Source organism: Chrysemys picta, chromosome 2, assembly GCF_011386835.1.
Source record: "Chrysemys picta bellii isolate R12L10 chromosome 2, ASM1138683v2, whole genome shotgun sequence".
In the NCBI taxonomy this organism is placed as follows: domain Eukaryota; kingdom Metazoa; phylum Chordata; order Testudines; family Emydidae; genus Chrysemys; species Chrysemys picta.
Window position 1 is genome coordinate 57,589,194 of NC_088792.1, and position 25,721 is coordinate 57,614,914.

The 25,721-nt window shown below is 42.2% G+C and overlaps 1 protein-coding gene across 14 annotated transcripts in view; it reads left to right on the forward strand.

The window, feature by feature from the left end:
* The window catches only part of BZW2 (basic leucine zipper and W2 domains 2), an 88,673-nt gene that overhangs the window by 42,866 nt on the left and 20,086 nt on the right, over nt 1–25,721 (forward strand). For 11 of the 14 annotated variants that reach the window (XM_065583194.1, XM_005306653.5, XM_065583190.1 and 8 more), the window contains 5 exons: nt 304–369; nt 9,866–10,001; nt 17,168–17,277; nt 19,235–19,405; nt 19,813–19,959. In XM_065583194.1, coding sequence (XP_065439266.1) covers nt 304–369; nt 9,866–10,001; nt 17,168–17,277; nt 19,235–19,405; nt 19,813–19,959 — 630 coding nt within the window. The remainder of the gene's footprint in view (nt 1–303; nt 370–9,865; nt 10,002–17,167; nt 17,278–19,234; nt 19,406–19,812; nt 19,960–25,721) is intronic. The other 3 variants (XM_065583193.1, XM_005306656.5, XM_042856542.2) reach the window with 2 other exon arrangements.

Consider the following 25,721-nt stretch of genomic DNA (forward strand, 5'->3'; position numbering starts at 1 on the left):
ACAAGGGATTGCTGCACAAATGCGCACAGCACCTGTCGTACTGGGTAGCTGCAAGTTTCCTGGAAACACTGTGCATTTGGTCATATCTAAAAGAAAATCATATAATAGGACATAAAAGCATAAGAAGCCATTAATCCTACTTCTTTCTCCTCAGAGTTGAAATAGGTCTTTTTAAAAAAAATTCTGTATTCCAAGTTTTATCACAGATACGTTATGGGTGTTCTTTACTGACTTACAGGAGGCAGTGCTAGTTCCTGGCCCCCTACCTGTAAAATATGCTGACTTAATCTGTTTTGTATTTAGGTCTTCAATAAACTAATCAGGAGGTATAAATATTTGGAAAAGGCATTTGAAGAGGAAATCAAAAAGGTAATATTGATGCCAGTATCTCTTTGGGCTTAATATCACCTACCCTCTGTCCAAAGTAACTGCATATTCTTACATGCTGTTATTGTTGTCTTGATTTAACTTGGCTGGGTCAGAGAGTGCAAACTGCAACTCTCAGAAGTGGTAGCTTTAGTTTGTAAGTGAGGCTCTATAAGAGCACTGCCTGTGGAGATTGTCCAGGATACATGCTGAGTCAGTGCATCCTTGGCTCCCCTGACTACCCCTGCCCCCTACTTTCTCATCTCAGCCTGTGGTGCTGTGATGGCTATGGAACCACCTGGAGAGCACGCATTGGGATGAATTTCACCACCAGGGCCCTATATCAACAGAACCTAGAGTTGCCTCAAACTCCTAGCATATATTTTCTATATAGTGAATGCAAATCTACCATGCATTGAAGTGAGACTGCTTGTATGAGTCGTGACTAGTCTGGTGTGTATAGGTTGCAGAATGAGCCCTAAAGCAAGTTTTAGGTGTTTAGGAGGCTTTGAGTGCATGTCTGTGACATGGTAAGAACCAGTATCACAACGGCAGAGTTGTTATTGTATTTGCTTACTTAAGACTTCAGTGAATGTGGTGGCCGTGTTTTGAATTGTGGCATTTACTGCATTACATGGAGACCTGAAGAAATCTGTCAAGAAATGTTTGGACTTATTAATTCTAGTCAGAATTAATATATAAAATATTATATGGTTGGAATATATATAAAATATATATATAAAACCATATATATAAAATATTATATGGTTGGAATAATAAAACTGTGGCCAGTGCTGATGTGTGTATAACCTTTCCTGAGGTTAAAATACCTCCATTTAATAAAAATGAGCAAGAATATGGAATACTGTTCCAAGTATTAACTATCATGCAAAGAAATAGTGAGGAAGTGTCTTTCTGATGTCAAACTGACTGCCTTTTACAAATACAGTGGCTTAGGGATATTGGCTCTTATTTGCACATTCTTGCTAGTTCATGAGGCTATTTTTATAGTTGTGGTCCATATACCTTTTAACTGATGCCGATTGCTTAGTGCATCACTCATTGTTGAACTAAATTTACCTCTGTTCCCCACACAAATCTGACATTCTTGCTGTTAATTATTATAATCGTTGACATAAGAAATGTTGACTCATTGCATTCAAATTACAGAAAGCGTTCTGCATATTTAACAAAGGAATACCATGTCAATTCAAACTGCCTCTTCTTTTTAACTTGCTTTGTAATTTGCTTCACTTTGAGTTTTGTGCATTTTTAAGAGAGCATATTCCACAATCGTGCCACTTACAGATTGTGGTCAATACAAAGTAATTTGAGGCTTTATCAATCCATTAGCCCATTTTTTGACAAAGTAGCTACTTAAAGTGGATTGCTGGTGTTCTAGCACATGTGAACTAGTATCAATCCCATCTCCAGTGGCAAGTAACTCAGCTGAAATAAGAATTATAGTTGGCACTAATAGTCACCCTTGTCAGCAATGTCAGCAGAGATTCCAACGCTTAACTGGGTGTGGAAATATTATTCTTACCATTCATGGTGGCTGTTTGATATTAGGGTTGAAGCATGTTGTCAGAGCCCTGGTGGAAATCTTGCACTGCTGCTCCCTAAAATTGTGTATTACTGGAGGATATTCGGACTGCAAATCTGGCTATTTTTGCTTACCCCAGATTAACAAATAAGACTTACTTTTCAGCCATACTTCTGCAGGCTATGGTCTTCTCAGATCTCACAATTTACTTAGATATCAGGCTGGGGTAGATTAGTACTTGGATGAAAGATCTCAAGAGCCTACTCTGGTGCTGCATAGTTAATAGGCTATAAGACTGGAGTGAGCAAACTTTTTAGCCTGAGGGCCACATCGGGGTTCTGAAACTGTATGGAGGTCTGGGTAGGGAAGGCTGTGCCTCCCCAAACAGCCTGGCCCCTGCCCCCTATCCACCCCCTCCCACTTCTCACCCCCTGACTGCCTCACTCAGAACCCCTGACCTATCCAATCCCCCTTGCTCCTTGTCCCCTGAGCATAGACGCTGACTTCCACTGTTCCCGGTGGATGTTCAACCCCTCCCCGCCACCCCCATTCCACCCCGAGTCCCTGCCCCTGCCCGCCTCTTCTCTGCCTCCTCTTCTGAGTGCGCTGCATCCCTGCTCCTCCTCCTCCCTCCTGGAAAGGCTTAAGCGGTTTGGTGGCGGGAAGTGCTGGGAGGTAGGCAGAGGAGCGGGGACATGGCGCACTCTGGGGAGAGGGAGTGGGGGGTAAGGGGAGCTTGGCTGCCAATGGGTGCAGAGCACCCACTAATTTTTCCCTGTGCGTGCTCCAGCCCCAGAGCACCCATGGAGTCGGTACCTGACCACCCCCCTCCCAGGACCCCACTCCCTATCCAACACCCCCTGCTCCCTGTCCCCCACTTTGTTCTTTTTTGTGCACCTATGCTGCAAGTAGGCACCATCCAACCCATAGAGTAATTCAGTTTAAGGGCCATTGTAGTAGTATTAGGAAGACACGAGAAGTGATGCCTTGATGATACCATAAGAAATGGTTTGTGACTGTCCCAGCAGTGAAGTTGATACTCTGGCAGTTACATCATCCAATTTAGAGTGTTCAGGTAGTGCTGGTGGAAAGTTCCACTAAGGTAAGAGACAGTCATGCTGAAAATCAGGGCCAGACCAGCAGTCTCACTTTACTCAAGCAGGTGGTATTTGGGGAATTTTTTTTTTTAAGGTGAGATTGTCTCAGATGGCAATTTGCACTCTAGTGCTTGCTTTTGCTGGGTCATATTTTATTTCTTCCTGTTCATAATTATTACAAAAGATCATTGATAGTCCTGTGAACCTTGAGAAGCATTTCCCTTTCATGTCTGCTTTTGGCTTTCAAATCTTATTGTAAAAGAAGCGAGACTTAAAAAAATAGGATTTTTTTTATAAGGACTTTCTCCTAATTGCGTAAGTATGCCACAGATTTCAGTAGCAATTTCTCTATGATGAGCAATTTTTAATCTAGACTTTTATTTCATGCAAGGAATTTCAAAAATTGTTGGAAAGCATGTCCTCGCACAGTGACTAAATTTGCTAACCCTCTACTATTGTCAGTTAAAGTTAATGCCAGTAGTTCACAGATCCTATATGTAAATAGGCAACATGGTGAATTGTCACAGCCCAAATAAGAGAGACAAGGTGGGTGAGGTAATAGTTTTTATTGGACCAGCTTCTGTTGGTGAGAGAGACCAGCTCTCAAGCTTCCACGGAGCTCTTCCTCCGGTCTGGGAAAGGTACTCTGAGTGTCACAGCTAAATACTAGGTAGAACAGATTGTTTAGCATAAATAGTTAACACATATTTCAAAGGACCATTCAAGGTGAGGTGGCCTGTTAACATCCCTCCAGTCATGGAAGCAGGGGAGGGAGGGAAGAAGGCAGGGGAGGAAGAGTGGGATTGTTTGTGGGCTACAGATTGTTGTAATAAGCCATAAATCCAGTATCTCTTTTCAGTCCATGATTTTTAGTGTCTAGCAAAGTTATGAATTTAAGCTCCCAGGCACATATTTTGAAAGTGTTATGCAGGTTTTCTTTGAGGATGAGGACTGATAGGTCCACTATAGAATGATTGCTTTGTGAAAAGTGTTCACCCACAGTTTGTGGTGTTTTTTGTCTTTTATCATTTTATTATTGTTTTATCATAGTTGTTCGGGCATTTAGTGCACTGTATGAGGTACACCATGTTGTGATAGGCATGTGTAGGACCCATAGATCTTGAAAGGTGAGAGGTATTGATCATTGTAGCATTGAAGATATGTCTGCAAGTTTTGCATCTGTTGTTCTGGCAGGTCTGGCACTGCTTCGAGTTAGTGTGTCCTAGTCTGTGGGGAGCTTGCTTCTGATGAGCTTGGAGAGGTGGGAAGTTGTTTAAAGGCCAGAAGAGGGGTTCAAGAAATATTTCTTTCGGGATAGGGTCCCCATCAAGTACGGGTTGTAGTTGTTTGATGATACCCTGTATGGGTTCCAGTGTGGGATGGTAGATAACTAAGGGTGTGCAGTCAGAGGGTTTTATTTCCGTATTGAAGTAGGTTCTCTCTGGGTATTTGGATGGCCTATTCCATGATGTGATCTACTTCTCTGGCGGAGTGTCCTTGTTTGGTGAAGGTGGTTCTAAGTGTTTTAAAGTGTATATCCCAGACTTCCTCTTCGGAGCATATTATGTGGTATCTGAGGGCCCGGCTGTAGATAACAGATTTCTTTGTGTGTTGGGGTAGTTACTAGATCTATGAAGGTAGTTGTGGTGATCCATGGGTTTCTTGTGTATAGTTGTCTGTAGGGTTCCATTACTGAAGCTGATCATGGCGTCCAGGAAGTTGATGGTAGTGTGGGAGTGTTCCATAGAGAGTTTAATGGACAGGTGATGGTTGTTGAAGTTGTGGTATAAGCCTAAGTTAACTTACTACAGTTAAGGTAATGCCTAGGAATCTGAGGAATCCTAGGAAAGCACTCGGGGCCAAATCCTGCTCATTTTACTCATGTAGGGATTCCTATTGAAGTCAGCGGGACAACTCCTGTATAAAACAAACAGGATTAGCCCCATATACATGTACATGCGTTAGCCTGATGTTCTTGTATCTATCAGTAAAGCATAATCAAAGATATATATATAAATGGTTCAGCCTTGCAGCATTCTACTTGCTGGCTATCTTACATAACTTTTTTCAAGGCTAAGGACATATATTTTTCTCCATTATAAACATCATGCTTAAGGGCAGATGTGTAGATTTTTGTACTTGCACAGGTAAATGTTAATGAGGCGTACAGGAGTATGTGCAAGTAGTGAGATATGGTACAAGCAACTTTGGTCATTTTTCCTTTTTCCCTAATGAAAGTAATTGCTTGAAACTATGTAGAAGGATACCAGAAAGATGGCTTGCTGAGCGATCAAATATGGATTAGGCATAAGATGCTGTGCAGAACAGAACTGACACAATCATGGGATATTGTAGGAAGCTTGCTGTGCTTCTCTGTGGATATGTAAAGTGCTTTATTTTGCAATGCTGACAAGTATTTTTAAAACAATTCTGTGAATTTTAAAGCAATAACACATTTCAAGAAGTGGGGTTATTCAGAAATAACTGCACTTTGTAGGTGGATGGAGGCATTTAGTCTTCTCAGCCTTTGTGCTTTTCCAGATTACAAGAGAAGTCCATATACCTTTTTGTTTACATAGGATATGTGTGGATATCTTGTACTGCACAGAACTTCACTTTAGGTTTAAAAAAAACAAATTAAAATTTAAAATGTCTTGTAACACAGCACAATAGATCTGATCCTGGGTCCATTATGCACTTAAAACTCCCACTGAAATAAATAGGAGTTTTAGATATGCTACGAATATAGTACTGGAGTCAGTCATACTTCTTATTTTCATATTGGGAACCAATTTGCATTCAGAACCAAATGCAGTAATAGACAAGTGATGCTATCAGTAGGTTATAAACCACTTAGAACCCAGTGGGAGGTTCAGAACTATTCTGAAATAACTTGGGCATTTTGTGACTCCCCAACAGAGATTAGTAACAGTGTTAGTAAAGGAAGAGCTCTTAAAGTAATCCGCAATGAAAATCTGTAATAGCTTAGATCTGAATATCTTGGTTTTTTAATTGTTCCTAAGTGGGTTAATTACAGATTTTGAAGTTTTCCCTTAATACTTAATTAAGGCTGCATTTTGCAACTAAATGAGGATTGCATAATAATACCCTGGAACTAAGAAAATGATCCTGTACATAAGCTTCTCAGAGCTATCTTTTTTAAACTTTATTAGTTCAAATATTCTTATAGCATCAACAGTATATTAGACATTTGCAGGCAGGAAGGCAAGGTCCCTGCCCCAAAAATATTATATTGAAATGTAATAAACTTAAAGAACTTTTTAATTAGAACCTGTCCCAAAAGACCTTTTGTAAGAAGCAATTTTGGTTGGGGGTTGGGTCTGAGAAGAAACAGGAAACACCTTAAACACTATTATGTGACTTCAGATCTTTCAATAACCTTTAAAGAAATGCTAAAGTTCAATTTGTAGATTTCGGAAATTCAGAAGGATTGATAAATGTTAATGGTGTAGTTTTTTAATACCATTCTATGTGATTTTTTTTCCTATGGAAAGAGATGTAATAAAGGTTTTTTCCCTGTGTCATTTTTCATATGTTTGTGAAAAAGTGTTTCTGAATAATACCAATGTGTTCCTATTATTATTAGTGCTTTGGTAGTTGAAGATGTTTCTGCTCTCTTTATAATCTCCCTCTCTGTGCAGCCTATAGGAGTGTAGAACTCTGCTGCCAGTAGTAGTGGCTTTAAAAATAGCAGCGTTTTGCCCAGAATTCAGACCTGATGTGAATGGGTGCAACATCATTGAATTTGTCCCAGGGATTTTTATGGGTCACATACACAACAATGCAAGTGGCACATCAAGAGTAGGATGGTCAAAAATTAATACTGGTTTGAAGTGCTAAAATAGTGAATGCACTCAATTTGGCTACCAATGGGTGTACGTAATCCTTCTTATTTATTTGCCAAAATGGGGACCAAAGAGATGGGTGATGTATCAGGAAAAGCAAATAACTGTAGGGGGAAACTAAAGATGCTGCCCTCTTACTAACAACTTTGCTGGCAGTCTCAAACTGGAAGGTCTGAATTACTTTCACTGTCTCCAGGTCACGTTTCAGGTAGCACATTTATAGGCTTGGATAAAGAAGACTTAGGTCATCAGTCAAATAATTTGTACTGGCATTACATTGGAATATTTTAAAAATAGATTTCAGCTTTCACACTAAATGTTCTGGCTCCTGAGAGTTTTGACCCTGGCCATTATTTTACCATTGGCATTTCCCTGCGTGCTTATAGTCTGAACAGTTTGAGCTCTATATAAAGAATATTAATAGGTCTCCTGGATGTCAGTGTTCCTGTGGCTATTAATCATAATTCACAGTTACAGTAGATTAAACAAAGGCAATTAAAATGCACATTTTAGATCGGTACTATAAAATATAAATCCCATTTTTCCCTGACCTGGATCTGTTGGTTTTGATAATGTTCTTTAAATAACTTTTCCTGCTAACCAGTTAGCTGCCGTGTTAAGCTGGAATCAGACTGCACCTTCTTTGGAAAAAACAGCATAGCCAAGTATTTTCTCACCCATATATTTATAAATCTTCTAGACCTCTTCATCCCAGATTTTCTTATGTTTTCTGTTTGAGTCACAATTTGGCAGAAAGAATAAAATTACACTTGAGATTTTGTTTTCAATTCATATTTCTTTTAAGCTAAAATAGCGTGGTGCAAGCAATTGGCAGATGCCCACTAAAAAACCAGATGATGGATTTCCTTTGGTTGAAGCATTTAGGGCCTGTGCAAACTATAATTTAAAGCTATATTACATAATCACTACAGTGTGAATGAAAAGAGCTTCATTTTTGAGCTTACAAATACACAGCAGAGTTATTTGCAAGACATGATGTCTTTTTAAAAACCGTATTTTACGAGTGATCTTGAATTTTAAAATGTCACTATATTCAGACAGCTTATATTTAATAGGAAACTTCTTGGCGAGGGTGACAATGAATTTATTGTCAGCAGGAAGGTACAGGAGCACACTTGATATTCTGTCTTAGTCACATGGATATCAGATACATTTAAGAGGTAATGCCCCTGATTTGAAGATAGGATAAGAAAATGTGCATGTTAGTGTGGGCTGCTCTTTATCACTTCAGTGGCTATTTCCACAGACTGCATGTACTGTATAGATGGGGGAGAAAGGTGGGGGAGAAAGGGCCATGACAGCGGTAAGGAGTAGGGTCAAGGGTTGGTAGCTGGAGATGAAGCAGAGTTATAGAAATGCCAGTATTTTATAAATCGATAGTGATATCCTAAATTCTTGTTTTTTCTCCTGCTGAATGAACTTGCTTCTGATGGAATCTATATTTGGCAGGAAGTGAGTTTTCCATTGGTAGGAACTGTTTTTAGCCACTCCTTCCCCTCCTCCCCCCCCCCCACCTGTCTGATTTAACAAAAATGACATGTTTTGCCCTGGGAAGAAGTTATTTTGCACAGCTTTGTTCTGGTAAGAATGGGAGATGATAAACTGCATAGTAAAGTTAAAATGAAAAATATTCATATATAAAATGGGGAGGTACGTTAAAGGAAATTAAAAGTAAATGCAACACCCACATAGGTTTATACAGTACTTGGACTCCAGGTTGCGCAAAGGGTTTGTAGTTGCATATCTGAAACCAGCTGATAATAAACAGTAATTTTTAGAGACCCAAGAGATGTAAACTTGACTGTATTTTCTCTGAACAGGTCAAAACTTCTTTTGCTTCACACAGCAGGGAAGCTTTTATTTTCTTCTCAAACCAATTTGCTGCCTTACTGTAATTAGTACTGGGAATGATGAGATCTCAGCAGCAGCTTACATTCCTGCATTTCCTTTGTCAGCTTTATCAAGAATATCAGTATTGCTTAAGTTAAGAAATTATTTTGAATTTCAGCTGAGAGAGAATCTGTTGTAATTGCATTTCCTGCCCCCAGTCTCCATAGGGAGAACTGGAAGCTCTCATATTTCTGTGTTCTCTTAGCATGCTTGATACTTTTGATGAGTTGGTAAAGGAATTGCAACTGTAGGGCCTGATCCAAATCCCACTGAAGTCATCAGTGGAAAGACTCTGATTAGCCAAATGAAGTCAATAGAAAGACTCTGCTAAAAGCATCGCATTGACTTCAATGGTCTATGGATCAGGTCCTTAATGAGAAACCATCCTTGACTTTAAACGCTGAAGGACAGATCTGTCACTCTTACTCAAGTGAGGTAGTGCCTTACCCTGTGAGTGATTTTATATTCTTCAGTGAGATGATCTATGGCAGCGTTTCTCAAACTAGGATCTGCGGACCCCTGGGGGCAGGGGCAGTGTGCAGGGACCCCCTGGTCGCCCCGCCTAGGAGCTGCTGCCAGACAGATGTGCCGGTCGCTTTCGGGAGCCACCCAAGGGAAGTGTTGCCCATCCGGAGCCCACACCCCTCACCCCCTCCCGTACCCCAACCACCTGCCCCAGTCCAGAGCCTGCACACCACACCCAAACTCCCTCCCAGAGTTTGCACCCCTTCCCACACCCAAACTCCCTCCCAGAGCCCACACCCCTTTGTCAGCTTTATCAAGAATATCAGTATTGCTTAAATTAAGAAATTATTTTGAATTTCAGCTGAGAGAATCTGTTGTAATTGCATTTCCTGTAAGTGTGGCAATGTCTGGTGCTAAACTCTTCAGGTCAGATTCTGTTATGGTTCTGGTGAGTAGCACTTCACTCCACTAGCATTCCCATTGACTTCAATGGGACTCTTTGAGAAGTAAGGGGTTCATAATCTGACCTTTAATATTCTTTATGACACATTGTCTTTCTCTGTGGTAACTGTATAATGGCTCAGATATACCTGTTTGTCTGGTCTGATCCACAGCTCCTGTTGTTCCTTAAAGCCTTTTCTGAAACAGAGCAGACAAAGCTGGCAATGCTCACTGGGATCCTGTTAGCCAATGGAACACTTCCTGCCGTCATATTGACAAGCCTTTTCACTGACAACATTGTCAAAGAAGGTAACTGTTTTGTGTGGCGTGCTTTTTATTTTTAATGGTTTTTTTTTCTGATTTTAGCTTTAATAGGTTTGGGGAGAAATGCATTTTGTAGCACATACGTTAATATTCGAGACAAGATGGGTGAAGTAATATCTTTTTAATGTGCTAACTTCTGTTGGTGAAAGAGACAAACTTTTGAACTCCACTGAGCTCTTCTTCAGGTGAACAGTTGGGGTCTCTGATATCCTGGGACCATCACAGCAACAACTACACTGCAAATAACATACATTAATAATCCCTCCCCCTCCCCCCCAAAAAAGAAAAGCTAGCCCTGCACAGCAGGGTGAGACACCTCATGCCAACCATCATGGCAGACTCTAAACAAGTGGTTCCCAATCTGTGGGGTGTGCCCCTCTTAAGAAGGCATGGAGGAACATTTGAGGGGGCACAGTGGGGCCCAGGCCAGTCCTCAGGAGGTGGGGGGAGGAGGAGGAAGCACCACCCAGCTCCGCTCTGCCCCCAGCACTCCCCAGCCACAGCTCCAGCCTCAACCCTTGGCCACAGCTCCAGACCCAGATGACTCCCGCTGCAGCTCCACTCCCGGCTCCACCCTGGCCGGGGCTCTGGCCCCACTCCTGGCCAGAGCTCCCGGGGGGACGTGGACAAAGTCCATTATGAGTAAGGGTGGGCTCATGACATTAAAAAGCCTGGGGACCACTGCTCTAAACCCTCAGGGTTTAAACCCTGCCTGACCTGTGACTGACTCATCCCCCTGATTGATGAGCATAATTGTTGCCTGTTCTGTCTGGGGGAGAGAGACATCCCTGGTAGATAGGTGCTTGGTATGCAAATCCTTCTCCTCAAGGGCTCACAAGTCTATGGAGGTGCAGCTCACCTGGCAGTCTGCATCAGACAGCAGACTTCCTGAGCAGGTAACCCATGACAAATCATGAATGGTCCCTGCAGATATTCTGTCATTAGGGAACCTCCATAATACTTGTTTGTTACCAGAGACAATGCCAAGTGTGAGAACTTTTGCTCCAGATGGTGTCTAACTGTAGGATTATTGCCAGATGAAGTGTAAGGGAGGCCTGCTCTATGCCTGTCTCTGATTCCCTTGATACCCAGAGTGATTTCAAAGATTGAAAGGTTATTCTTTTAGCTTGTTTTGGCTGATGTACCTATTACAGATGACCATCAGTCCTGGATCCAGCTCCCAGACTGTCCAGACCTGATCTCTCAGCCCCATGGCCAGATGCTCCACCCAGACCCATAGTCACCGCATTTGGTAGCATGGCTGTTGGCTGGCTGAGTACCATGGACAGGGACTGCTCCCTATAGGTCAAGGAAATCCTGATACACAGAGAAAAACATCTACCTGAAAAACTTTGTAAATAGAAAAGGTTCTCAATAAGGACAGTCCAACATGGTCAGGACCCTGTCCAGGCCCCAATACCAAGATCCTTGGCTACTTATTGCATTTAAAACAGGCCAACCTTTTGTTCATCTCTATTAAGGGCACTCTCTGTAACCCAATACATCTCGCTGTGTTACCATCTGGTTGGTGTACCTTTACCATAAAACATAAAGGCTGCAACATGGAGCAGCCCACTGACCTTTCTCAAATGCTATGCCTTGGACTTAGCTATAAGGCCAACTTTAGGAGAGCAATACTTCAATCACTGTTAGATACAGCTGAAATTCCTCATTTCCCACCATCCTGAGTGGATCAACACAGACCCATACTCGAAGAAGAAAGAACAGTTACCCTGTAGTAATGGCGTTCTTCAAAGTGGTGTTAGTGTGGATTCCCAGACCTGCCCGCCATCCCCACTTTGATTCCTCAGCAAACAAAGTCTTTGATATATGAAGGAAGGTCACGGCCACTCTGCCCTTTATTTCCTTGCATGGGAGCACAAAGAGGTACAGTGCACATATGTGACCCCGGTGGACACTCCTATTAAAAAAAAATCTGAACTCTCATGCACCTACAATGGGATCCATAGTGTTACATCACCTTGGAGAACCACAGCCAATGTAGGGTAAATAACTGGTCTTTCAATCTTATGGTGCATTCTTCTGCTTTGGAGACTTAATATTTTTCCAGATGCTTTTTTTTCCCCCACATTTGTTTCTCTGTGAATATGGGTTTCCCATCATAACTCATACACGTATTAGCAATGTTGTACCTTTTTTTTTTTTTTTTTTTACAAAAGTATTTTTTGGAATGAATCAGTGTTCACTGCAATGTATTGCAACTGTTCAAAGCAGCTCTGAGTGGAACATGTTCTCCTTTACAGCATGCTAACCCTCATCACATTTGTTTTCTAAATGCCACAGAAAGAAAGGCCACAGCTGCAGCCCTGCTCTGCCATCACCCACAACTTTCACAATGGGAATAAATCTAGGAGAAAATTCAAACAAAAGCACTTTAAAAAGTATTTTAAAGAATCCTTATTGAGGTTGCAGGAACAAACCATCCCGATGTGTAGAAAGAATAGTAAATATGGCAGGCGACCAGCTTGGCTAAACAGTGAAATCCTTGCTGATCTTAAACGCAAAAAAGAGGCTTATAAGAAGTGGAAGATTGGACAAATGACCAGGGAGGAGTATAAAAATATTGCTCAGGCGTGCAGGAGTGAAATCAGGAAGGCCAAATCACACTTGGAGTTGCAGTTAGCAAGAGATGTTAAGAGTAACAAGAAGGGTTTCTTCAGGTATGTTAGCAACAAGAAGAAAATCAAGGAAAGTGTGGGCCCCTTACTGAATGAGGGAGGCAACCTAGTGACCGAGGATGTGGAAAAAGCTAATGTACTCAATGATTTTTTTGCCTCTGTCTTCACGCACAAGGTCAGCTCCCAGATTGCTGCACTGGGCAGTACAGCATGGGGAGAAGGTGACCAGCCCTCTGTGGAGAAAGAAGTGGTTCGGGACTATTTAGAAAAACTGGACGTGCACAAGTCCATGGGGCCGGATGCGCTGCATCCGAGGGTGCTAAAGGAGTTGGCGGGTGAGATTGCAGAGCCATTAGCCATTATTTTTGAAAACTCATGGCGATCGGGGGAGGTCCCAGATGACTGGAAAAAGGCTAATGTAGTGCCCATCTTTAAAAAAGGGAAGAAGGAGGATCCGGGGAACTACAGGCCAGTCAGCCTCACCTCAGTCCCTGGAAAAATTATGGAGCAGGTCCTCAAGGAATCAATTATGAAACATTTAGAGGAAAGGAAAGTGATCAGGAACAGTCAGCATGGATTCACGAAGGGGAAGTCGTGCCTGACTAACCTAATTGCCTTCTATGATGAGATAACTGGCTCTGTGGATGAGGGGAAAGCAGTGGATGTGTTATTTCTTGACTTTAGCAAAGCTTTTGATACTGTCTCCCACAGTATTCTTGCCACCAAGTTAAAGAAGTATGGGCTGGATGAATGGACTGTAAGGTGGATAGAAAGCTGGCTAGATCGTCGGGCTCAACGGGTAGTGATCAATGGCTCCATGTCTAGTTGGCAGCCGGTTTCAAGTGGAGTGCCCCAAGGGTCGGTCCTGGGGCCGGTTTTGTTTAATATCTTTATTAATGATCTGGAGGATGGTGTGGACTGCACTCTCAGCAAGTTTGCAGATGACACTAAACTAGGAGGCGTGGTAGATACACTAGAGGGTAGGGATCGGATACAGAGGGACCTAGACAAATTAGAGGATTGGGCAGAAAAAAACCTGATGAGGTTCAACAAGGACAAGTGCAGAGTCCTGCACTTAGGACGGAAGAATCCCATGCACTGCTACAGACTAGGGACCGAATGGCTAGGTAGCAGTTCTGCTGAAAAGGACCTAGGGGTCACAGTGGACGAGAAGCTGGATATGAGTCAACAGTGTGCTCTTGTTGCCAAGAAGGCTAACGGCATTTTGGGCTGTATAAGTAGGGGCATTGCCAGCAGATCGAGGAACGTGATCGTTCCCCTTTATTCGACTTTGGTGAGGCCTCATCTGGAATACTGTGTCCAGTTTTGGGCCCCACACTACAAGAAGGATGTGGAAAAATTGGAAAGAGTCCAGCGGAGGGCAACAAAAATGATTAGGGGTCTGGAGCACATGACTTATGAGGAGAGGCTGAGAGAACTGGGATTGTTTAGTCTCCAGAAGAGAAGAATGAGGGGGGATTTGATAGCAGCCTTCAACTACCTGAAGGGGGGTTCCAAAGAGGATGGAGCTCGGCTGTTCTCAGTGGTGGCAGATGACAGAACAAGGAGCAATGGTCTCAAGTTGCGGTGGGGGAGGTCCAGGTTGGATATCAGGAAAAACTATTTCACTAGGAGGGTGGTGAAACACTGGAATGCGTTACCTAGGGAGGTGGTGGAGTCTCCTTCCTTGGAGGTTTTTAAGGCCCGGCTTGACAAAGCCCTGGCTGGGATGATTTAGCTGGGAATTGGTCCTGCTTTGAGCAGGGGGTTGGACTAGATGACCTCTTGAGGTCCCTTCCAACTCTGATATTCTATGATTCTATGATACTAATCTATGTTTTAGAGTAATGGCCTGTAGTGCTTTTAAATGACAGCCTGTTTTAGTTACAGGAACACAAGAGGCATCTGGAAACATAAAAGCTTGGGATTTATTTTTACCTTGAACTACAAAGGCTGAATTTCAAATTAATGTTGAAGGATACAATTTTTATGCCCTGCGTAAATCCAGATAAAAAAACCTTACATTATGAACCCATATTCTTAGGCGTTTTAAACTTTTGACAGCTCCTTACTTATTCCTAGTGCTTTTGGTTCTTGGCATATAGTTGCCCAAAAACTTCCATGTTTTTTCTGTTGCTTTTTGCAGCCAGTCAGCCTTTTGCTGTTGCACACTATTGATCTGTTCCATACAATGAGGTATCATGTGGCCCAAGTAGCTGTTGTGAGGTATCAGACTTTCAGTAGAAAAGATGTGTTTAAAGCAATAGCTATGCCAAAAGGCATTGCTGTATGAAAAGTCCTTATGGTAACAAAGTGGAATGTTTCCCTCACCTGAGTTTACTAGAATGTTGTATTGTATAGCGAGTGGTATGTATATAGACCAGGGGCAGGCAAACTTTTTGGCCTGAGGGCTGCATCAGGTTTCATAAATTTGTATGGAGGGCCGGTTGGGGAGGGGGTCGTGGACCGGCCCCCACCTCCTATCTGCCGCCCCCCCGGACCCCAACCCCATCCTCACCCCCCCCGCTCCCTGTCCCCTGACCGCCCCCAGATCCCTGCTGCCCCATCCAACCTCTCCTCTTATTCCAGATGGCTCCCCAGGGACCCCTGCCCCATCCAACCACCCCTTCTCCCTTTCCTCTGACTTCCCCCAGAACCCCTGCCCCTGACTGCCCCCTGCCGTGCCATCCAACCCCCACTCCTTCCTGGCTGCCCCCCTGGGATCCCTGCCTCCAATCAACCCCCTGTTTCCCCCCGACCACTCCGACCCCTATCCACACCACCATCCCGAACTCCCCTGCCCTCTATCCAACCCCCCTGCACCCTTACCGTGCTGCCTGGAGCACTGGTGGCTGGCGGCGCTACAGCCACCACCGCCACCACGCAGCACAGAGACCGGGTCAGGCTGGGCTCTGCAGCTGCACTGCCCCAGAATCTCACAGCCCCGCCGCCCAGAGCATTGTGCCGGCAGCGGAGCGAGCGAGCTGAGCCTGCGGGGGATGGGAGGGCAGCGGGGGAAGGGCCGGGGGCTAGCCTCCTGGGCCAGGGCAGGATGGTCCCGCGGGCCGTAGTTTGCCAACCTCTGTTATAGACTGTGTATAATGAATTCTAACTATAAATGACTTGCGTTGTCTTTTATACAAATTCAGTTATAGATTTGGAATGCATCATTTTTTTAAACTTTGGTAGAGTGAGCTGTGGTTAAAAATGAACTATTTTGCAGATACATAATCATAGGCATGCATTGTTCTTTAAATCTTGTGTTAGTCAAACACACTCTTTCTCACTGCTGAATAGTCAGAGGCTATGTAACTGTATTTTTGCTTCATGTCAGTTTGAACTTGACACACAAATATAAAAGTAAAATGCAAAGTGTAAAGTTTTAGGCCTGATGCTGAGAGATGTTGAGCATTTGCAGTTCCATTTAGCTCTTGTCTCGTGCTCATGCCCCACAGCCAACATTCCACTAAGCAAGATTGGAAAAACTGCCATAGCAATGTCATTGAAAATCATGCATGTTGTTTTTCTCTTTGGGGATGTTCAGGGAATAATCTTTTCAGAAGATAGTTTATGATTCGCTACAAATGAAAAGAGAGAAAGTGAGCATCTGTAAATTAGCAAAGAACAACTACGTCATGCTCGCTTCCTACCTAGCTATGTCCTATTTTCATTTTAAAACCAGATGATTTTGAGGTGAGGGAGAAGATGATGAATACCTGGGAACAGGGTGGGGCAGCTGTTGTTTGTTTTTATGATGTTAGCACCCAGGATCTGCAGTCATGGACCAGAACCCCATTGTGCTAGGCATTGTGCAAACACAGAACAAAAAAAGGCCATTAAAGTTACCTGTAAAAAACCTATGCAATTTCAAAGCGAATGCACTCCTACTTTAAGATATTACATAAGTGTTTTGAATAGCTACAATCCCATGGTGATTCTAGATGCAGGAACACAGAAGAAAAAATAATACATACTCTATATTTTTTCCTTACACTAAGCTAAACGATGTACAAAGCAAGTAGTGTTGTTTCGTTTATGATAATAAAGCACTACTGTATAACTCTGGAGGGTTTTCATCAGGTTTCCTCCAGTGCATATTTTAATTTATTTCAAATTATTTAGACAGTGAAGTATCCTTCTACTTAAACTGATTCTCTATCTAAATCTGTCAAAATTAATTTGTTTTTTTTTAATCATTGACATATTCTATAAATGAAAACAAGACCAATTCCAAGAAAAACAATGGGGGAAATCTGAATGGCCCAATGCAGATAGAAAAACAGCATGTTTAAAAGTACTTGTGAACTTTGCAGAGTAATTCAGAAAAATAAGATTGCATTTAAAATAAAAATAATCTAAACACAAACTGTAAATGCTTATTATCTTTGACAAAGAATCCACAGAACACATAATCTTGCTTTCTACCTAGTTTGTTAAATCTCTTAAGCATTGCTAATTCATTCAAAAAGTTGCTGAAGTGTGTGTTCTTGTTTACTTTATTTTCTTAAATAGGAATTGCGGCATCTTTTGCTGTAAAGCTTTTCAAATCATGGATGGCAGAAAAAGATGCCAATTCAGTTACCTCCTCTTTAAGAAAAGCCAGTTTAGACAAGCGATTGCTAGTAAGTACCATGTATTTTCTGGGAGTTTTTGTTGTTTGTTTTAGGAAGAGGAGGATATATAAGGCAGATGCTACTTTGTCATAAATGTTAATTCCCACTAATGCTCCCCCCCCAAAAAATGACATATTTTGAATCACATCAATAATGTTAAAGCTACTGTCCCTGCATCATTGTTAAAGCATCAGGTCCTGTAATTTTTTTCCAATCCACTTTTGTTTTTCCATGTCAGAAAGCCTCTGGAAGACTGAAGAATATAGTTTAAGAAGCCAGAGAACTAATTAACTTTTATTTGTTACTGTCCACTGAAACTCTGGTAACAGAGTGTAAATAACAAGTATGTATTTGGGGCTTTTATTTTATTGACGTAGTTTGGTAGTTGCACAAAACCATGAGTGAAGCAACAGTGGTTTATGAAATTATTATACTCTTGAAAATGAATTATTGCTCTATAATTTAAAATAAAATTTGTGAAATAGTGTTGGGATATCATCAGAAAATGAATACAAGACTAAGCATTTTGGTAGAGTCAGTGGTTCTACAATGATAGCTGCAGAACCACTAGGAGCAGTGTGTGGTCAGGCCAATGGCCTTGCGGTTCATGCATATAATTCTTGGATCATAGCAACAGCCTGAAGTGTTGAGAATTGTGGGTTCCTGGGAAGAAATAGTAGATTCTTGCTGTCTAATGTGCAGGTCTCTTCTTGCATGTGCCTGAAGACTCCTAGATTATAAAGATGGATTATAAATCTGACTTTCTGCATAACACAGACCAGAGAGTTTCACCCAGTAATCACTGCTTCTAGCCCAATATGCAACTAAACTAGAGCATATCTTTCTGTAAAGACCGCAAATCTTGATTTAAAAAAGTCCAAATGATTGAAAAAATGTACCATATATCTTGGAAATCTGTTCCAATAAATAATTACCGACATGATTAAAAAATAAAATAAAATTTTTCTGTATTATTTCCAGTTTGAACATTGCTATCTTCAGCTTTTAGCCACTGCAATGTATAATGCTATTGTCTGCTAGATTAAAAGGCTTCAGTATCAAATGATATCTCCTGTGTAGGTACTTGTAGATCAAGATAGATAAGTAAATAGAGTGTGCTCCTTTAGTGTCTGTTATAAGGCCTGTTTTCCAAATCATGAATCATTCTTTCAGACACTGGGAACTGGTGTGTAAATAACTGCCATCGTGTCCCTGACAAGATGAGGTGTTAGTTGTAGTAGCAGACTTAGAAGTTGCCAACTGGTTTTTTTCATAGTTCGAGTCTCATAATTCACAGGTCTGCTATTGCTGTGAATTATATGGGCTGAATGATGCCACCCCTGTGAATGAGTTATTTTAATGGTGTGCTGTCTATTAAATGCAGTAATTTTCCCTATTTGTTGGATGGCTCTCAGAAATATTCCTATTTGCCTTTGTGCAGTGTATGGTAAATAACACACTGATATATTCTCTCAAAATGTAAATATGTAGAAATGCTTTGTGGTCATGGTCACTGATCTTAGCATGATGGCTTTATGGTCTACATTTGTGCTCACTAGTACACAAGGCTTCTGGAACTGGGTGGGGTGGGGGGAGGAAGAGAGCTTCTTTCTCATTCTGTATAATGTCTCTGATAATTTTGTTTTGAAATGTTATCTTAAACTCAAGGTTTTTTTATGAATATGCAGACTTTAATATTAATTTGTAAATTACTTGTCTTTTCTTTGTATATAACCTTAAGAGTTATAGTGTTCTCTCTCTAACCATCTCTAAAATAAGCCAATATAAAAATTAATGTGGTTTCTCCACTGAAAATGCAAACATTAATTTTCTTTTAAGTCCATTGCCAGTTACGTTTTTTCATCTTCAATTTGAGGTCCCTATGTTAATTTTTAACCAGTTCTCCTTCCTCACCATAAGCATTCTTGGTAGTTTATTTAACAGAGAAGCATTCTCTGCCTTCTAGGAACTATTTCCAGCCAATCGGCAGAACGTGGAGCATTTTGCTAAGTACTTCACGGATGCAGGGCTAAAAGAGCTCTCAGATTTCCTCCGAGTCCAGCAGTCACTGGGGACTCGTAAAGAACTTCAAAAAGAACTACAGGAACGTCTGTCTCAGGAATGCCCAATTAAAGAGGTGGGGAGAGGTTTTTTTATTTTTTATATTCATACTGTTACCCAATTAGGCAAAGACTTAAACGAACAGTGACTATAGGGAAATATGCATATAGACCCACAGGCTTCCTCTAGCCATCTTAGAATTATTTAATTTACTCCTTATTTAATTCTGCACAAAAACATAATCACAGGGCATCTGTGTCGTCAAGACTGGTGCTAGAATTATTTTAGTTTTACATTGTACATAAAGACTTGGAAAAATGAACAGTTTTACTCTGTAGGACGTTTTAAGGAAAAAACATTCCATACATGATTGCAGTTAATTCCACTTTTGTTGTCTGTTATAATCCATACCTTAGATAAAATTCTGAACTATAAATACACTAACTGTACAAACTATTGTGGGAAGTTTCTTTCTTCCACCAGGTAGTGCTTTATGTAAAAGAGGAAATGAAGAGAAATGATCTGCCAGAGCCTGCAGTGATTGGACTCCTTTGGACCTGTATAATGAATGCTGTTGAATGGAACAAGAAGGAAGAGCTGGTTGCAGAACAAGCACTTAAGCATCTAAAGGTGTGTATGCGTGTGCATGTGCCTGGGTTGTAAACAACAAGAAAATACTCCACAGGTGTCAGTAAACTTTTTTTTGATGTTTAAATCTGGAAGGCATAGAACCTGGTGTTTTGATATTAAGTATTAGAACAATATCTTCCATATATGGGGAATAATGCCCTGTGTCTGCTGTATGGTGACAGTCAGCGCTTTTGGTCAAAGTACTGAAGAAGAGAAGGTGACCTCATAAAGATACAAACATTTTACAATGTGGCTGAAAAGTATTCAGGGGCATTTTAAAAAAAACCCACCAACAATATTATGGCTAGTACTCCCCAACTGAATTGGGAAGAACTGTAAAATAAATATCAGGCACTTGAATTGGGGAGAAGAGCATAATTCCACTGAAGAGTCCTGGTGAACTTGTAAACTTTGAGTGTGAGGCTATGCTCACCAGTCTTTTAAGACCAGCATATATTGGGAAATTGCTGAACTTCCAATTTCGTGTATGATGACATGGATCTGTGCTTTGCACACAATGCCTCTTACCTTTCCAAATCTCTAATGTTGGTTGCCCACTACTGCTGTCCCTTCTTCCTCAGTTCCTTCTCCTAAGGTTTGTATTCAGCATACATAAAGCATCCCACATAGGTTCTGCACCTTGCATGCTGGTCATGGAGCCTTTTCCAGCTGTGGGATCAGATGGGAAGAAAAACTCAACACAATTCTCTTCCAGCAGGAAGACGCATTTTGGAGTTCCAGCAGTGACTTTATTTACCACTTTGTGGTGGTGATTGGTTTAATCACTTAGTTCATAGTTGTAGCACTGCATCTATGAGGTCAGGTTTTTTTTTAACATGGGGTGTAGTATTCATAATGCAGCTCGTGTATTAAGGGACAACTTTCAGAATATTAACATTGGAAATAAATAAATAGACAAGTTGTTTTTCAGTACATTGTGATGTACAAATGTTGTTGTCTTGTAATCCAGCCCTGCAAAATTTACTCTCAGAAGAAGTCCTTACTTATGGGAGTAGTTCCATTGAGACCAGTGGGACTTCATGCCTGTGTAAAGGTTGCAGGCTTGGCCTATTGATATGTACATTGACCTAAACTCACTCTTTCAACCCAAAACAGCACATTGTCTGTCCATGCTGGAAGGACAGGAGGCTATGGCTGTGGTTTAATTAGGCTACAGCTTTATTCACTTAAAATATCTGGGAGTACCTGGCAACAAATAGTACAGTACAGGAAAGAGGGGGTTGGCTCCCTGCTGATCCAGACAACATGCTTGGCTGCCTTCTCACCTCCCTCTCTAGGTTTCCAGAATGTCAGATTCTTTCCTTCCTTTTTTCTCTTTTTTTTTTAACTGAGGTGAACAATATTTGCACTCAGTGTCCACTCCCAGACTGCCTAAGAGTATACAAAGAGTGTCAGCCAGTCCCATACCCTGCCTCTCCTTCCATGCCAGCTCAGGACTGCCTCACTCCGTAAGCCCAGCTGTTAACTGCCCAATACCTTGGAGGCTCCACCTGTGTGCCCAGTATACAAAGTCCACCCCACTGCTCAGTTGTCCAGTTTGCATGCTTCTGAAAGTGGAAATACAAGAAAATTAGCCCTGATTCTCTACCTGAGGTCTCACATACATCCTGTATGCATTTGAATGCTATCGGCCAATTGCCTGAATTACTTTGGCCCCTCACCTTAGCAGGGCTGTAGCTGTTGCAGCCCCTATCCAGAAAAAGTGGGAACCAAATTCTTGCACTGGTAGCCCAAGGTTTGTAAGCCCCTTTTTGAAAACTGTAACCAATTGGTATGTTGTGAGGAGGGGGCCTTCCATCATCATGAATAAAGAGGGGCCACTCTTCAATGGGTCTCTGTGCTGTATAAGTCCTTCAAGCCCTACTGGGCAAATCCTTGCCTTGGACCTCTCCTGTACCATTATGGACTCATTATCGCCTCCCTTCACCCCCACAGATCAGTTTTTGAGAACCTCAGGGTTAAGAAGACTGATTGCTCTTCTCACTGTAAATCCCTCCACTCTAAAGCTCTTCCTGAAGTATCCCTTGCTGACCCAGGCACTAGTTCACTGACTTTAAAAGCTGAAAAAAACCACTATCAGGAATTCAACCTTGAACAAGGCTGCCTCCTGTCTCCATCTGTGTATTTGACAGAAAACTTGCACCAAATTTTTAAGTTTTTGAAGTGGGATGGGATGACATGGATCCTCTATAGGGCACGTGTCTTGAGACCACTCTACTAAAAATGTCAGGACTAAGAACCTTCGACAAGGATCTGGATAACCATTCATACTACTGGCAAACTTAAGGCCTAATAGATGCAGTCAACCTTCGGGGTGCCAGAGACCCCACGTATTGAAATATCTGGTCTTCTGGAATAAGCGATATCATTGACAGACTCTCCCTTCTCTGGAATTGCACAAAATCATTAAAACTTCTGTCATAGGCCCTAAACTTTCATGGTGCTACTGAGCTCTAAATTACCGTTAGAGCTATCATAAGGCCAGGTTCCAGAGTGCTACTGCCATCCGTTCTCGTTCCTTGTTGGCCTGTGCCAGGTCCCAAAATTTGTTCATCTGAAATTGAGGCAATGATCAGCTATACCATTATCAATCCCAGGCACATGCTTGGCAGAAAAACATATGTTAAGATTTAAACAATATAATACAAATGCCCTTACCGGCCTCATAACCCTGGGTGATCTAGAGGACTGGCAATTGATAACGTACCACTGCCAAGTTGTCACTCCAAAAATGTACTCTTCCTTTGGCAAACTCCATTCCCCAAATATTACTGCTACCAAAATGGGAAAGAATTCCAGGAACGTTATATCCTTTACGATACATTTTTGTATCCAATCTGAGGACAATTTCTGGGCACACCACTTGACTTTGCAAAATACTCCAAAACCCATTCCTCCCAATGCTTTTCTTCAAAACCAAAACCAACCAACCACTCTATTAAATTGATTCAGAAACTGTTTCCACCCCCCCCCCCCCCCCCAAAATCCTCCTTCATCTCTTTATTAACCTTTATAAAATGGCCAGACTTTGCTATTCCCACAGTGGCAGTGGACAGTCTGATGCAAATGCCTGCACAGAACCCATCACTCGGTATACAAAGTTAAGTTGCCCAATAACAGATTGTAGCTTCCACAGCATAATATTCTTTGCCAATCTACTTTTAACAATCTATCCCAGAAGTTCTCTGATTATCCTGTGGGAGTCTAGCTATACCAGCCCAGTGCTGTAGTCCTAAACTGCAGTATTTCCGTGTCCCTGCACTCCTTTCTAATCCTGCCCTCACACTGCAGGGGGTGGGACACGGTGTTGTTAATCTGGAATGCTGTTCCATCCGACATATCTAATTCAGTCCTATTACAAATGGAATGTGCCAGGTAATTGATTCTTGTATGATTGAATTTATTAGGTAACTTGAAGTTAGAAAACATGAAGCAAAATTTTCAAAAGCATGTAAATCCCATTTTCAGAATTCACTTATGATCCTGAGTGATTGAAAGGCAACGTGATTTAGGCTCCTAATAAGTGACTTTTTTGAAGATGGGACTAGAGATCCTAAGTAATTTAGATGTTTGAAAATTTCACTACAAACCTGTAACCTGTTGAATCTATTGACCCTATCAGTCATTGGGTAAAAGAGAAATGTGAATGGAGTGGATAGAACAGTGAAACGATCGAGGTCTCCCTCTATAAACAGAGAATTTGGGCTATATTTTTAAAATAAACTCCTTAGTAGTTATGTAGCAGCAGGAGACCATTAATCTCTGGACAATATTGGAGTCCCATTGACATTACCGAATAGAGACATGTAGCGTGTATTGTTATGTCTCTTGACATCTGTTTCCAATTAAACAAGTGCTGGACAATTGAAGGGCCAAAGAGGGAAGGAGCTCAATACCCCAAGCAATAGGGTTGGCACTGTTGTTACCAAAGTGATGATAACCACACGATTGATAAATATTTGAGTGTACTGAGGGAGAGTGACTATTTTACTTGCTAATATTAACTAAGTTCTAGCACTTTTTGTACTTGTAGTTGCTTGGTGGGAGAGGTTCTATCAACACTTAAATAAAAGTTGGAAACAAGAACCTTGCAATACTGTACCTCAAATTACCAAGCTCGTATTACAGACTGTGAAGCTTGTGTCTCTGCGTAGGAGAATAGCTGATGAATCAATTTTCAAAAGAAACACTGAATACAGTAACTCCTCGCTTACTGTTGTAGTTCTGTTCCTGAAAAATGCGACTTTAAGCGAAACGATGTTAAGTGAATCCGATTTCCCCATAAGAATTAATGTAAATGGGCGGGGGGGGGTTAGGTTCCAGGGAAATTTTTTTCACCAGACAAAAAACTATATATTGTATAGATATACGCACAGTATACGTTTTAAACAAACACCTTAATACTGTTCACAGCTATGATGATTGTGAAGCTTGGTTGAGGTGGTGAAGTTAGAGGGTGGAAGAGGGAGGGATATTTCCCAGGGTATGCCTTGCTGCTAAATGATGAACTAGCACTCGGCTGAGCCCTCAAGGGTTAACACATTGTTGTTAATGTAGCCTCTCACACAAGGCAGCACAGACACGATGGAGGGGAGACAGCATAGCAGACAGAGACAGACACACACCTTGTGTGTGGGAGAGAGAGATGCACACTGCCCCTTTAAGTACACTGACCCACTCTTAAGTGCATTGTCTTTTTAAGTGGATCAGGAAGTTGACAGCAGCTGCTGCCGCAAGCTCTCTCTGTCTCTCTCCGTCTGTGTCCCCTCCCTGCTCTATATGGGGAAGGGGTAAGTGGGGTGCAGGAGCAGGGGGGAGGGGGACACCCTGACATTATCCCCCTTTCCCCCCCCTGCACAGCAAGCAGGAGTCTCTGGGAGCAGCTCCAAAGCAGAGGGCAGGAGCAGCACATGGCAGTAGAGGGAGGGACAGCTGAATTGCCGATTGATAGCCTGCTGGGTGGCTGCTGCACAGGGAACTTAGGGGAGCGGGGAGCTGATAGGGGGGCTGCCGGTCCACCCTGGTTACAAGCCCCCACTAGCTAGCTGCAACGGGCTGCTCTTCCTACAAGCTGTGGACAAAGCAGGCGGCTGCCAAACGACATTTGAAGGGAGCATTGCACAACTTAAACAAGCATGTGCCCTAATCGATCAGCAACGTAACAACGAAACAACGTTAACCAGAACGACTTTAAGTGAGTTACTGTACTTGGCCCAAGTCCTTATGCAGTTTTTATTCAGTCCTATTCCCGTTGACTTTATTAAGTAAGAACTTCAGGATCTGACCCACTGTGAAGCTATTTAATTCAGTATATGAACACATATATATTGAAGGTGACACCTTCGGTGTGAAAAGGACATGTTGAGGAATGAAATTTGCACCAATTTAGGCAATAATGTAGGCAGTAGCTTTGAAAATGTACACTTGGGCAATGGGGAAGACCGGAGGAAGTTTGTCTCCCCTCGGACTCAAAACTGTAAGGGGCCGAGTACCCTAGGGTGACCAGACATCCCGATTTTATCGGGACTGTCCCGATATTTCCTTGTTTGTCCCGCGTCCCGACCGACATGCGGTCGGGACACTGGACAAACAAGGAAATGCCCCGGAGCCTAGAGCCCGGAAGTGCTCGCACCCCCGCCCCCGGCCCCGACTCCGCCCCCTCCTCCCCCGATTGGCTCCCTCCCCGAATCCCCGCCTCTTCCCCGGGCTCACCATTCCCCCTCCCTCCACAAGCGCTGGAG